Source organism: Pristiophorus japonicus, chromosome 1, assembly GCF_044704955.1.
Source record: "Pristiophorus japonicus isolate sPriJap1 chromosome 1, sPriJap1.hap1, whole genome shotgun sequence".
Lineage (NCBI taxonomy): Eukaryota > Metazoa > Chordata > Chondrichthyes > Pristiophoridae > Pristiophorus > Pristiophorus japonicus.
The window spans coordinates 521414705-521430081 of NC_091977.1; the positions used below are offsets into that span (position 1 = coordinate 521414705).

Consider the following 15377-nt stretch of genomic DNA (forward strand, 5'->3'; position numbering starts at 1 on the left):
TCTCAAGTGGACGTAAAAGATCCCATGACACTCTTTTGAAGAAGAGCAGGGAAGTTATCCCCGGTGTCCTGGCCAATATTTATCGCTCAAACAACATAACAAAAAAGCAGAGTATCTGGCCATTATCACATTGCTGTTTGTTCGAGCTGGCTGTGCACAAATTGGCTGTCACGTTTCCTACATTACAACTGTGACCACACTCCAAAAGTACTTCATTGGCTGTAAAGCGCCTTGAGATGTCTGGTGGTTATGAAAGGCGCCATATAAATCCAAGTCTTTTTCATAGAATCGTAGATATTGACAGCACGGAAGGAGGCCATTTCGGCCCATCGTATCCGCACCATCCGACCGAGAGCTATCCAACCTAATCCCACTCTCCAACTCTTAGCCCGTAGCCCTGTAGGTTACGGCACTTTAAGTGCACATCCAAGTATTTTTTTAATGTGCTGAGGGTTTCTGCCTCTACCACCCTTTCAGGCAGTGAGTTCCAGCCTCTGGGTGAAGACATTTCCCCTCATATCTCCTCTATACCTCCCCCCCAATTACTTTAAATATATGCCCCCTGGTTGTTGACCCCTCTGCCGAGGGAAACAGGTCCTTCCTATCCACTCTATCCAGGCCCCTCATAATTTTATACACCTCAATCAGGTCTCCCCTCAGCCTCCTCTGTTCCAGAGATTACAGACCCAGCATTTCCAATCTTTCCTCATAGCCAAAATTCTCCAGTCCAGGCAACATTCTCGTAAATCTCCTCTGCACCCTTTCCAGTGCAATCACGTCCTTCCTGTAAACTGCTGGCCAGACTCGATGGGCTGAATGGCCTCTTGTGCTGTATTCTATGATATTACGAAATCTCCTTTTCTCCTCTGTGCAGTGACTTGGGATGTTTTTCCCACTTCAGTAGGTGCTTATATAAATGCAAATTGTTGTTCATGGAAATGTGGGATTTATTTAAAGGCATTTTCTTTTTCCCCTTCGTCCTGTCCACTTTCTGCCTCAGAATTCATTACAGAATTAAAGCAACTGAAGTACAGGGTATTTAAATGGTGCCACCAATACCATGACTAATAATTCAGTGTTATGTCTGAAAGAGCCAACTGCACATGTCGCAGATTTACGGTAAACGCAGTTCGGATGAACAGCGCTTTGTTGCCCTCTGCTGGGCGAACACAAAATAGTTTTCAGCATTTTCATGTTTTGATAAATCCTAAGTGAACAGCAATAGCCAGCTCTCGGGCAACACGATCCATTCAGTCCCAAAGGTTTATCGGGTGTAACCACTCGGACAAGGTGTGACCATGTAAAGCTGTCCTGTTTGTGTTACAGATCATGTGCATTGATAAATCTACGGGCTTATAAAAGCAAGCCTGTTCACACAAGCAACATACCCTGCTGTACTGCGAATGCTGGAAATCGGAAATGGAGACAGAAAATACTGGAAATACTCAGCAGGTCAGCCGGCATCTGTGGAGGGAGAAACAGAGTTAACGTTTCCGGTCAATGACCTTTCACGACCTGAAACGTTAACTCTGCTTCTCTCTCCACAGATGCTACCTGACCTGGAATCATAGAATGGTTACAGCACGAATAAAGCCATTCGGCCCATCGTGCCCGTGCAGATTCTCAGCTAGTCCCACTCTCCCCCCGCCCCCCCCCCGCCTCCGCCCTTTCCCCGTAGCCCTGCAATTTATTTTACCTTCAAATATTTATCCAACTCCCTTTTGAAAGATAAAATTGAGCCTGCCTCCACCACCCTTTCAGGCAGTGCATTCCGGATCCCAACCACTCGCTGAGTAAAGTTTTTCCTCATGTCGACCTGCCGAGGGGATTTCCAGCATTTCCTGTTTTTAACACAAACATATTGGACCAGAAATTGCGGTCGGAGGCTTCCCGCAGTCCAGCGTAGGGGCCCACGTATTCCAGGAGCATATGCGCAGCCTGGGATCACATGGGCCGGACCAACCAATGAAAATGGCGTATCCCCATTCACAGTAATGCTGGGTTCTGTTTGTATGGAGATCAATATTTCTATGATGGAGCTACCCCGAAAAACACAAACTTTTAAAAGAAGTAAGAAAAACACTTCACGTATTTAAAATTAATTTAAATTGAATGTATTAGACAAGAAATTATTTTTCTGAATTTTTTTATGATGTTTTAACAGGGGTAATAATAAACTTACCGAATGGACAAGGTTTTTAATAGAAAAATTATTGATAACATTTTATTTTTCTATCTTTTAAAACTCTTACGCTGGAAATAGCAGACCATACGCCTGCTTTTTACCAGGCGTAAGAGTTTGAAGGACATTCGCTGGGCAGGAGTTGGCCAAATAGCCCGAATCTACGCCCGCGAAGCTCCTTCTCCCGGGGATGAGTTGGATCTGTCAAAAGACATTTTGCAAGTGACTGATTTCGGCGCGTGCCAAGAACCGACATTGCCGGGCCTCTATGGGTACGCGCGGACATCGAACGCGCCCGTAGAGACCGCAATTGTTGGCCCATAGTTAGTTGTGCATTTATTTATCTCGTGTAAAACTAGTTTATGTTACAATCAAGTGCATTTATATATCTGCTATCAGACGAACGTATATATATATTGTAGTTCCTTCTCAATTGATGATGTAGTAGAGTGCTGTCACACCCTTTCCTTAGTGTAGCCATGTTAGCGAAGTTGGTGCACCATAGCATTAAACCACGTCTGGTTTGCACCATGTGGTGATTCGGTGTTTTCTACGATTGAGGGAGGTCAGTATGATTGCTTTTACAATTGTCTCTACCTATCAAAGTCTGAGCTGCAGTCAGGTGCGACCTCCCAAATCCGGAGTTCCAAACTCCGGAATGTTCCGAAATCCGGGCATCGCGCAGATTGCTGGAGGGGTCGTCTGAAATCCACAAAAATTCTGAAATCTGGACATTTTTTTCACACTAGTGAATAATTCCCGCACAGACACGCACGCACAGACACACACAGACGCGCAGACACACGCGCAGACACACGCGCAGACACACGCGCAGACACACGCGCAGACACACGCGCAGACACACGCGCAGACACACGCGCAGACACACGCGCAGACACACGCGCAGGCACACACACGCACAGACACACACACACGCACAGACACACACACACGCACAGACACACGCACAGACACACGCACAGACACACGCACAGACACACGCACAGGCACACGCACAGGCACACACACACGCACAGACACACACACACGCACAGACACACGCACAGACACACGCACAGACACACGCACAGACACACGCACACGCACAGACACATACGCAGACACACACACGCACAGACGCACAGATACACGCACAGACACACACACACGCACAGACACACGCACAGACACACACACACAAAAAATAGAAAAAAATAAAAAATCACAAAACGTTCTCAAGACAACTATCGAATCGCTGCAAAAGAATTTAAAAATAAAAACTTTAAGTTACCTTTTTTGCAGGTCTACGTACCTACCACTATCCCAAGGGCTGCAACGCAGGTTTTTCCTGTGTGTTTTTTTCCTTACTACGGGTCACCGCTGAGCCAAATAGGTTTCCGGATTTTGGCTCCCAAACCCAGAAATACCCGAACCTCGGCCCAGGCGTTCATGGATTCGGGACGTCGGAAATATGTTCCGAAATCCGGAAATATCCGGAATGGCCTCGGTCCCGAGGTTTCTGGACTTGGGAAGTCGGAAATATGTTCCAAAATCCAGAAATATCCGGAATGGCCTCGGTCGCAACCGTATTACAAATCCATTTTTACCTGTAACTTTTCAAGATACCTTACCAGGGCAAAGATCACCATTGAGTTCATTTTTCCCCTCATTGTACAGTTCAAACCACACTTGTTTGGTTTGCCACAGCTAATTTTCTTTGAGCAGATTCATTGTTTGATGTATCATTTTGTGAAACATATGCAATTTGTTGAGCAGAGTAACACGTACTGGATAGTTTGATAATTACCATCATGGTGGTGCAGCTCAGGATGTTACTTTGTGGAGCAGTGAGGTGTTGATTTGCTCTCTGCACTTCTGAGTTCTCATTTGTGGTGTGAGAAGAACATAGGAACAGGAATAGGCCATTCAGCCTGTTCCGCTACTCAGTTAGATCATGGCCATAGCTTAACTCTATCCATCCCTTTTGTTCCCTAACCTTTAATACACTTGCCCATCAAACATCTGTCTATCTCAGTTTTGACATTTTCACTTGGACCCCCCCCACCCCAGCTTCAACAGCTTTTTGGGGGGGGGGGGGTGAGCGAGTTCCAGATCTCCACTACCCTTTGTGTGAAGAAATGCCCCCTTGTTCTGTACTCCCCCACCAGAGGAAACAGTTTCTCCACCAGAGCAAATAATGACCATCTCCCAGTCGGGAAGATTGGTGTGAAGATTCACACCTCCTCGAGTTCTGTCACAGACCAAGCCCCTGGGCCAAGTCACCAGCTATCGCCCTCGGCCCAAGGCGCGGATGCAAAATAAAGAGATGTTTTAATTTCTTTGTCCGCCCACCCCATTTCCCAATCACAAAAACATCTTTTTTTTTTATCAAGTTGCAATTTTTTTTGCGGTGGATCATAGCAAGACTTTTTAAATATAAACTAATGATTGTCGGACTCTGTACATTCTTGTATTCTGTGCATCTGAGATAAACTGAATTAGTGAAGTTTTGAATTTTTTTTTAAATAAAATTAAAAGGGAATAATGCAATTTCTTCAAACCATTGTAAGATGAGATTACTTTTGTACAAATTAGATTCAGGAGCAAGAGATGAGGACCTAATTATCAAAACGTATAAGATTATGAGGGGGCTTGACAAGGTGGATGTAGAGAGGATGTTTCCACTGATGGGGGAGACTAGAACTAGGGAGCATGATCTTAGAATAAGGGGCCGCCCATTTAAAACTGAGATGAGGAGGAATTTCTTCTCTCAGAGGGTTGTAAATCTGTGGAATTCGCTGCCTCAGAGAGCTGTGGAAGCTGGGACATTGAATAAATTTAAGACAGAAATAGACAGTTTCTTAACAGACAAGGGAATAAGGGGTTATGGGGAGCGGGTAGGGTAGTGGAGCTGAGTCCATGATCAGATCAGCCATGATCGTATTAAATGGCGGAGCAGGCTCGAGGGGCCGTATGGCCTACTCCTGCTCCTATTTCTTATGTTCTTATGTAATTAAGGGCCACACAAGTTCCGGGTTTCGGCATGTGCAAACTTACAGGGTAACGGACAAACTGTGGGACTAACCACGACTGTTCTTTCCAAAAGCCAGCACAGGCACGGTGGGCCGAATGGCCTCCTTCTGTGCTGTAAGTTTCTATGATTATGCTTTGCCCATTTAGTGCTGGTAGACTGTTCAAATATGACATCAGAGTCAAGCCCCAATCCTGTTCTCATTCAACATCCATTTCCACCAGGGGTCACAAGATAGCAATCAGGAACATGAACCCTGGCTGTTTAATTTTTCCCACTTCTCTCGGCCTGGGACACAGCTAACTAATTGTAGCTACTCTACCGTCAGCCCAGCTGAAATCAGCCAACAGCGCGGGCTAGGGACCAAACCAGTGAGCTCGCTTGTCTGTGTGATTTAGTATCATTGGATGGCGTGCTTAACCATAAAGCCATCATAGTGCTGCTTAACACAACTTGCATTTCTATTACACCTTTAACATAGTGAAACATCCCAAGTGGCTGCACAGGAGCATTATCAAACATACATTGACACTGAACCACATAAGGAGATATTAGGGCAGGTGACCAAAAGCTTTGACAAATAGGTAGGTTTTAAGGAGTGTCTTCAAGGAGGAAAGAGAGAGGTAGTGAGGAGGAGTGGTTTAGGGAGGGAGTTCCAGAGCTTAGGGCCTTGGCAGCTGAAGGCTCGGTCACCAATGGTGAAGTGATTAAAATTGGGTATGCTAAAGAGGCCAGAATTGAAGGAGCGCAGAGATCTCGGAGGGTTGTATGGCTGGAGGAGGATATAGAACTAGAGAGGGGCGAGGCAATGGAGGGATTTGAAAACAAGTATGAGAGTTTTAAAATCGAGGCGCTGCTTAACCGGGAGCTAATGTAGATCAGCGAGCACAGGGGTGCTGGGTGAGCGGGACTTGGGGCGGGTTAGGACAGGGTCAGCGAGCACAGGGGTGCTGGGTGAGCGGGACTTGGTGTGAGTTAGGACACGGGGCAGCGAGCACGGGGGTGCTGGGTGAGCGGGACTTGGTGCGGGTTAGGACACGGGCTGCCGAGTTTTGGATGAGCTCGAGTTAACGCCGGCTGCAAGGTGGGAGAGCATTGGAATAGTCATTAGAAATGTGAATGCCATAGGAACTGTATAAACATTGCAAATATAACATTACAAATATATACAAAAGGCACAAAGTAGCATCTCTGAGGCATTGAGACTATCTGCTGGGATTGGGAAAGCAAAGGGGAAAGAAAAAAGGAAGCAAGATTAATCGGCAGGATACTGTTCGAGAAGCTGCAAAATCCCTTAAAACAGGTTCAAGAGATTGAAAACACGCAACTTGTTTATAAAGTCACAGAGAGGCTCATAACTGGATTGGAGGAGGATACAGAGACGAGGAGGGAGAGGGGCGAGGAGGGAGAGGAGCGAGGCCTCAGATGGATTTGAAACCAAGGATGAACATATTAAAATTATGTCGTTGCCGGACTGGAGCCAATGTCGGTCAATGTTAAATCGTAATCATCACAGAGAGCTGGCCCGTGAGTAACGGGTAGAAGCAGGAGAGTTACGATAGCATGGTGGTTATGTCACTGGACCAGTAATCCAGAGCTTGGACTAATGATCCGGAGTCGTGAGTTCAGATCCCACCATGGCAGCTGGTGAATTTAAATTCAGTTAATTAAATAAATCTGCAATTAAAAAGCGAGTATCAGTAGTGATGACCATGAAACCACCCGATTGTCATCATCATCATAGGCAGTCCCTCGGAATTGAGCAAGACTTGCTTCCACTCCTGAAGTGAGTCCTTAGGTGGTTGAATAGTCCAATACGAGAACCACAGTCCCTGTCACAGGTGGGGCAGATAGTCATTGAGGGAAAGGGTGGGTGGGACAGGTTTGCTGCACGCTCTTTCTGCTGCCTGCGCTTGGTTTCTGCATGCTCTCGGCGATGAAACTCAAGGTGCTCAGCGCCCTCCCGGATGCACTTCCTCCACTTGGGGCAGTCTTGGGCCAGGGACTCCCAGGTGTCAGTGGGGATGTCGCACTTTATCAGGGAGGCTTTGAGGGTGTCCTTGTAACGTTTCCGCTGCCCACCTTTGGCTCGTTTGCCGTGAAGGAGTTCCGAGTCGAACATTTGCTTTGGGAGTCTCATGTCTGGCGTGCGAACTATGTGGCCTGCCCAGCGGAGCTGATCGAATGTGGTCAGTGCTTCAATGCTGGGGATGTTGGCCTGGATGAGGACGCTGATGTTGGTGCGCCTGTCCTCCCAGGGGATTTGTAGGATCTTGCGGAGACATCGTTGGTCTGGATAAACGAGTCCTTTTCAGAATGGCAGGCAGTGACTAGTGAGGTGCCGCAGGGCTCAGTGCTGGGACCCCAAATATTTACAATATACATTAATGATTTAGATGAAGGAATTGAATGTAATATCTCCAAGTTTGCAGGTGGGTGACGGTGTGAGCTATTAGGAGGACGCTAAGAGGCTGCAGGGTGACTTGGACAGGTTAGGCGAGTGGGCAAATGCATGGCAGATGCAGTATAATGTGGATAAATGTGAGGTTATCCACTTTGGGTGCAAAAACGCGAAGGCAGAATATTATCTGAATGGCGGCAGATTAGGAAAAGAGGAGGTGCAACGAGACCTGGGTGTCATGGTACATTAGTCCTTAAAAGTTGGCATGCAGGTACAGCAGGCAGTGAAGAAGGCAAATGGCATGTTGGCCTTCATAGCTAAGGGATTTGAGTATAGGAGCAGGGAGGTCTTACTGCAGTTGTACAGGGCCTTAGTGAGGCCTCACCTGGAATATTGTGTTCAGTTTTGGTCTCCTAATCTGAGGAAGGACGTTCTTGCTATTGAGGGAGTGCAGCGAAGGTTCACCAGACTGATTCCCGGGATGGCTGGACTGACATATGAGGAGAGACTGGATCGACTGTGCCTTTAGAAAGATGAGAAGGGATCTCATAGAAACATATAAGATTCTGACGGGCCTGGACAGGTTGGATGCGGGAAGAATGTTCCCGCGGTTGGGGAAGTCCAGAGCCAGGGGACACAGTCTTAGGATAAGGGGTAAGCCATTTAGGACTGAGATGAGGAGAAACTTTTTCACTCAGAGAGTTGTTAACCTGTGGAATTCCCTGCCGCAGAGAGTTGTTGATGCCAGTTCATTGGACATATTCAAGAGGGAGTTAGATATGGCCCTTACGGCTAAAGGGATCAAGTGGTATGGAGAGAAAGCAGGAAAGGAGTACTGAGGTGAATGATCAGCCATGATCTTATTGAATGGTGGTGCAGGCTCGAAGGGCCGAATGGCCTACTCCTGCACCTATTTTCTATGTTTCTATGGTGATATTTCTCCAGCAACTTGAGGTGTCTGCTGTACATGTTCCATGTCTCTGAGCCATACAGGAGGGCAGGTATTACTACAGCCCTGTAGACCAGTTTTGAGGGCCTGGTCTTCAAACACTCTTTTCCTCAGGCGGCTGAAGGCTGCACTAGCGCACTGGAGATGGTGTTGGATTGTAAAACCCAACTGATTCACTGATGTCCTTTAGGGAAGGAAATCTGCCGTCCTTACCTGGTCTGGCCTATCTGTGACTCCAGACCCAGAGCAATGTGGTTGACCCTTAACTGCCCTCTGAAATGGTCGAGCGAGCCACTCAGTTCAGGCGAGTTAGGGATGGCCAGTAAATCCTGTGAATGAATACATTTTTTAAAAAGAAAGAATTATATTGTCTGGGCTTCCTGAGATGGACTGCTGGGGTTCAATGGTTAGAACTGGTCGACTGGCCATAGTTTGGACAGCCCTGGCCTACAAAAAAAAAAGTCAGGCTTAAAAGTACATTGCACCTTGCTGCGGAAAATCTAATCTTTCAAAGTTTTGGATCTTATCAAGGCAACAAAAAAAAATCATCCACGCATGGAAATGTGAAATAAAGAGAGAAACCGATAGAAATGTAAAGTCAGTCAGCATCCGGAAGAGAGAAGGTTACTGTTTTTTGATAGCATTCTTTATTGGAGCTGAACCATTGCACACTTGAGACTAAACTACCTGTTAAAATTTATAGGAAATGCTGGAATTCTGAAATAAACACAAAAACTGTTGGAAATATACAGCAGGTCAGTCAGTATCTGTAAGGAGAGAATACATTTCAGGAATGTAACACTCATCAGATCACATCTAACAAAGAGTTACGCACCTTTATTAGCCAAGGCATAGAATACAAGAGCAGGGGGGCTATACTTGAACTGTATAAAACACTGGTTGGGCCACAGCTAGAGTACTGCGTGCAGTTCTGGTCACCACATTACAGGAAGGACGTGATTGCACTAGAGAGGGTACAGAGGAGATTTACGAGGATGTTGCCAGGACTGGAGAATTTTAGCTATAAGGAAAGATTGGATAGGCTGGGTTTGTTTTCTTTGGAACAGAGGAAGCTGAGGGGAGACCTTATTGTATAAAATTATCAGGGGCCTAGATAGCGTGGATAGGAACTATTTCCCTTAGCAGAGGGATCAACAATTAGGGGACATAGATTTTAAGTAATTGGTAGAAGGTTTAGAGGGGATTTGAGGGGAAATTCCATCACCCAGAGGGTGGTGGGGGTCTGGAACTCGCTGCCTGAAAAGGTGGTAGAGGCAGAAACCCTCACCACATTTATAAAGTACTTGGATGTGCACCTGAAGTGCTGTAACCTACAGAGCTAGGGACCAAGAGCTGGAAAGTGGGATTAGGCTGGATAGATCTTTGTTGGTCGGCGCGGACTCGATGGGCCGAAATGGCTTCCTTCTGTGAATCTGTGAAATGTGGCAGTCTGTCAACAGGCTGACTGCTGTGATTTTTGTTTATTTTTATTGGATTCTGCGTACGAGCGAGCCTCACTGCATCCTACCTGCACTGTCAGATGACCAGATTTTACCCACCCAGGTGCACTGTAAAGTCAGTAACCACGGTTACACAATGACAGCCAACAACTCTTGCAGTGGGTGGAAGGAGGCCCATGTCGATAAACCGGCATGGAGCAATTGGGCCGAGAGGCCTACTTCTGTGCTGTACGTTCTACATCATCACCCCTGTGCTCGCTGACCTACATTGGCTCCCGGTTAAGCAATGCCTCGATTTCAATACTCTCATCCTTGTTATCAAATCCCTCGCCCCTCCCTATCTCTGTGATCTCCTTCAGCCCCACAACTTCCCCCGAGATATCTGCTCTCCTCAAATCGTGGTCTCTTGAGCATCCCTGATTATAATCGCTCAACCATTGGTGGCTGTGCCATCTGTTACCTAGGCCCCAAGCTCTGGAACTCCCTGCCTAAACCTCTCCGCCTCTCTATCTCTCTTTCCTCCTTTAAGACTCTCCTTAAAACCTACCTCTGTGACCAAGCTTTTGGTCACTTGCCCTAATTTTCCTTATTTGGCTCGGTGTCAGATATTTTCATCTCATAATACTCCTGTGAAGCGCCTTGAAGAAACATAGGAAATAGGTGCAGGAGCAGGCCATTCGGCCCTTCGAGCCTGCACCACCATTCAATAAGATCATGGCTGATCATTCCCTCAGTACCCCTTTCTTGCTTTCTCTCCATACCCCTTGATCCCTTTAGCCGTAAGGGCCATATCTAACTCCCTCTTGAATATATCCAATGAACTGGCATCAACAACTCTCTGCGGTAGGGAATTCCACAGGTTAACAAGTCTCTGAGCGAAGAAGTTTCTCCTCATCTCAGTCCTAAATGGCCTACTCCTTATCCTAAGACTGTGATCCCTGGTTCTGGACTTCTCCATCATCGGGAACATTCTTCCCACATGTAACCTGTCCAGTCCCGTCAGAATCTTATACGTTTCTATGAGATCCCCTCTCATCCTTCTAGTGTATAAAGGCCTAGTTGATCCATTCTCTCCTCATATGTCAGTCCCGCCATCCCGGGAATCAGTCTAGTGAACCTTCGGTGCACTCCTTCAATAGCAAGAACGTCCTTCCTCAGATTAGGAGACCAAAACTGAACACAATATTCCAGGTGAGGCCTCACAAGGCCCTGTACAACTGCAGTAAGACCTCCCTGCTCCTATACTCAAATCCCCTAGCTATGAAGGCCAACATACCATTTGCCGTCTTCACCGCCTGCTGTACCTGCATGCCAACTTTCAGTGACTGATGAACCATGACACCTCCCCCTTTCCTAATCTGCCGCCATTCAGATAATATTCTGCCTTCGTGTTTTTGCCCCCAAAGTGGATATCTGCCATGCACTGGCCCTCTCACCTAACCTGTCCAAGTCACCCTGCAGCCTCTTCGCGTCCTCCTCACAGCTCACACCACCACCCAGCTTAGTGTCATCTGCAAACTTGGAGATATTACACTCAATTCCTTCATCTAAATCATTTATGTATATTGTAAAGAGCTGGGGTCCCAGCACTGAGCCCTGCGGCACCTCACTAGTCACTGCCTGCCATTCTGAAAAGGACTCGTTTATCCAGACCAACGATGTCTCCGCAAGATTCAACAAATTCCCTGGGAGGACAGGCGCACCAACATCAGCGTCCTCATCCAGGCCAACATCCCCAGCATTGAAGCACTGACCACATTCGATCAGCTCCGCTGGGCAGGCCACATAGTTCGCACGCCAGACATGAGACTCCCAAAGCAAATGTCAAAAGCCTTTTGAAGGTCCAAATACACCACATCCACTGGTTCTCCCTTGTCCACTCTACTAGTTACATCTTCAAAAAATTTCAGAAGATTTGAAGCATGATTTCCCTTTCGTAAATTCATGCTGACTTGGACTGATTCTGTCACTGCTTTCCAAATGCGCTGCTATTTCATCTTTAATAATTGATTCCAACATTTTCCCCACTACTGATGTCAGGCTAACCGGTCTATAATTACCCGTTTTTTCTCTCCCTCCTTTTTTAAACAGTAGTGTTACATTAGCTACCCCCCAGTCCATAGGAACTGATCCAGTGTTGATAGACTGTTGGAAAATGATCACCAATGTATCCACTATTTCTAGGGCCACTTCCTTAAGTACTCTGGGATGCAGACTATCAGGCCCCGGGGATTTATTGGCCTTCAATCCCATCAATTTCCCCAACACAATTTCCTGCTTTATAAGGATATCCTTCAGTTCCTCCTTCTCACTAGACCCTCGGTCCCCAAGTATTTCCGGAAGGTTATTTGTGTCTTCCTTCGTGAAAACAGAACCAAAGTATTTGTTCAATTGGTCTGCCATTTCTTTGTTCCCCATTATAAATTCACCTGAATCTGACTGCAAGGGACCTACGTTTGTTTTCACGTATCTATAGAAGCTTTTGCAGTCAGTTTTTATGTTCCCAGCAAGCTTCCTCTCATACTCTATTTTCCCCCTCCTAATTAAACCCTTTGTCCTCCTCTGCTGTATTACAAAATTCTCCCAGTCCTCAGGTTTGCTGCTTTTTCTGGCCAATTTATATGCCTTTTTCTTGGATTTAACACTATCCTTAATTTCCCATGTTCGACACTTTCCCCGTTTTATTTTTACTCCAGACAGGGATGTACAATTGTTGAAGTTCATCCGTGTGATCTTTAAATGTTTTCCATTGCCTATCCACCGTCAACCGTTTAAGTATCACTCGCCAGCTTATTCCAGCCAATTCATACCATCAAAGTTACCTTTCCCCAAATTCAAGATCCTAGTTTCTGAATTAACTGTGTCACTCTCCATCTTAATAAAGAATTCTACCATATTATGGTCACTCTTCCCCAAGGGGCCTCGCACAACAAGATTGCTAATTAGTCCTTTCTCATTACACATCACCCAGTCTAGGATGGTCAGCCCTCCAGTTGGTTCCATACACCAGAGCTGGTCTCCAGTCATCTTGGGTAACCCTTGCCACTGGACCAAGACCTAGTTCTGACAAGCTCATGTGGTGGCTGGTGTGCAACAGCCGCCACACGTAAAAAAAATCCATGCACAGGTATCTTCCACTCTTCAACATGTAGTTCAGCACCTGGAATATTAGGTCGAAAGACTTGCATTTATATAGTGCCTTTCATGACCACCAGACCTCCCAAAGCGCTTTACAGCCAATGAAATACTTTTGAAGTGTAGTCACTGTTGCACTTGGGATGTTTTACTACATTAAAGGCGCTATATAAATACATGTTGTTGTTGTATTGGTCAGTTGTAGATGACTGACCTAGAGTTGATGTTGAAGATTTTACGTTCAGTTCATTTTATAATTTGTGACTGTTCCAAGACTTTTTTTTTTAATGTTTGTAAAAATACAATAACCATGTTTTGCTTTCTAGTTTCAGACAGAACACAGGAAACTAAACCGGAAATGTTGTTTTTTCTTTCAGCTTTTTAGACAGAATTGACCAAGTCCGACAAAACGATTACTCCCCATCGGACCAGGTGAGTGAGTGACTTGAGCCTTTAACCACAGAAGGTGCACAGTGGAACAGATGTAATAATGCTTCTAGCCCACAGATCCTCTGTGGGATTTTACTTTGTACCACTGTTGGGTGAATAAAGTATTGAGCTGTGCAAGTGCTGTAAACCGTAGATTCCATATTGGCTTTATTTTGAACTGTAATGTTCCCATTTTTCGTGCATCTACTAGCCACCTAAATCTGACACGCAATGAGCAAAGTTCCTTAAAGTCGCCACATGTTAGAATGGTGCCCCTCTGCCAATAGTGACTCGAATGGAATCAGCATGGTTACAGCGTGGAAGAAGACCATTCTGCCCATCGAGCCCATGCCGTGTAGATGCTAATGTGATGCTTTGCTTGTGGTTCTGGCCTCTTGTTTCAGGTAGTGAATACAAACGTAATAAATAGCAATATATTGTAGACACTGTAGTACTGAATACCGTTACTATTCAGCTGTGGCTCAGTGGGTAGCACCCTCGCCTCTGGGTCAGAAGGTTGTGGGTTCAAGTCCCACTCCAGGAACTTGGGCACATAAATCTAGGCTGACACTCCAGTGCAGTGCTGAGGGAGCATTGCACTATCGGTGGTGCCGTCTTTCGGATGAGACGTTAAATCTGCTCTCTCAAGTGGACGTAAAAGATCCCATGGCATTTTTCCGAAGAAGAGCAGGGGAGTTATCCCCGGTGTCCTGGCTAATATTTATCCTCCAATCAAGATCACTAAAAAAACAGATTATCTGGTCATTATCAGATTGCTGTTTGTGGGAGCTTGCTGTGCGCAAGTTGGCTGCCGCGTTTCCCACATTACAACAGTGACTACACTCCAAAAGTACTTAATTGGCTGTAAAGCTCTTTGAGACGTCCGGTGTTTGTGAAAGGCGCTATATAAATTCAAGTATTTTTTTCTTTTATTCTATACAGTATATATGTACGTGTGTATATGTGTATGTATAAGAACATAAGAATTAGGAGCAGGAGTAGGCCATAAAGCCCCTCGAGCCTGCTGTGTCATTCCATAAGATCATGGCTGATCTTCGACCTCAACTCCACTTCCTCGCCCGATCCCCATATCCCTTGGTGTCCAAAAATATATCAATCTCATTCTTGAATATATTCAAAGACTAATCTATCTATCTATCTATCTATCAATCTATCTATGTATATATATATGTATAAAGCTATAATATATATCTATTCCCTCAAAAATTGTAGAAATTGTTTTACTACATTTTGGGATCACAGGACAATTCAATAGAAAGTACAAAAGCAAAACACTGCGGATGCTGGAATCTGAAATAAAAGCAAAGAATGTTGAAAATCTCAGTAGGTCAGGCAGCATCTGTGGAGAGAAAAACAGAGTTAACGTTTCGGGTCAACGAGCATTCATCAGAACTGGAGAGTGTTCGAAAAGAGCAAATTCTTAAGCACTGAAAGGGGGAGGGGAAGAAAGAACAAAAGGGAAGGTCTGCGAAAGGGGGGAAGACAGGAGAGATTAGAGAGACAAAAGGGATGATGAGCCGACTTGAGATGGTAATGGCAGAAGTTAGAAAAAGGTTAATCTGGATGGGGTGTGAATGGCGGAGTAATGACCGGCTGCCATTAGAGACAAAGAGAAAAAGAAGAAGAAAAACATAAGGTGGGGTGGGGTGGGGGGCAAAGGTGGCCAGAGGTTATGGTCTGAAATTGTTGAACTCAATGTTGAGTCCAGAAGGCTGTAAAGTGCCTAAACGAAAGATGAGGTGCTGTTCCTCGAGCTTGTGTTCAGCTTC

The 15377-nt window shown here is 45.7% G+C and overlaps 1 protein-coding gene across 2 annotated transcripts in view; it reads left to right on the plus strand.

Moving 5' to 3' along the window:
* LOC139277593 (guanine nucleotide-binding protein G(s) subunit alpha) overlaps window positions 1–15377 on the plus strand; it is a 352449-nt gene that overhangs the window by 307049 nt on the left and 30023 nt on the right. For both annotated transcript variants that reach the window (XM_070896271.1, XM_070896281.1), the window contains one exon: window positions 13536–13590. In XM_070896271.1, the coding sequence (XP_070752372.1) occupies window positions 13536–13590 (55 nt within the window). The remainder of the gene's footprint in view (window positions 1–13535; window positions 13591–15377) is intronic.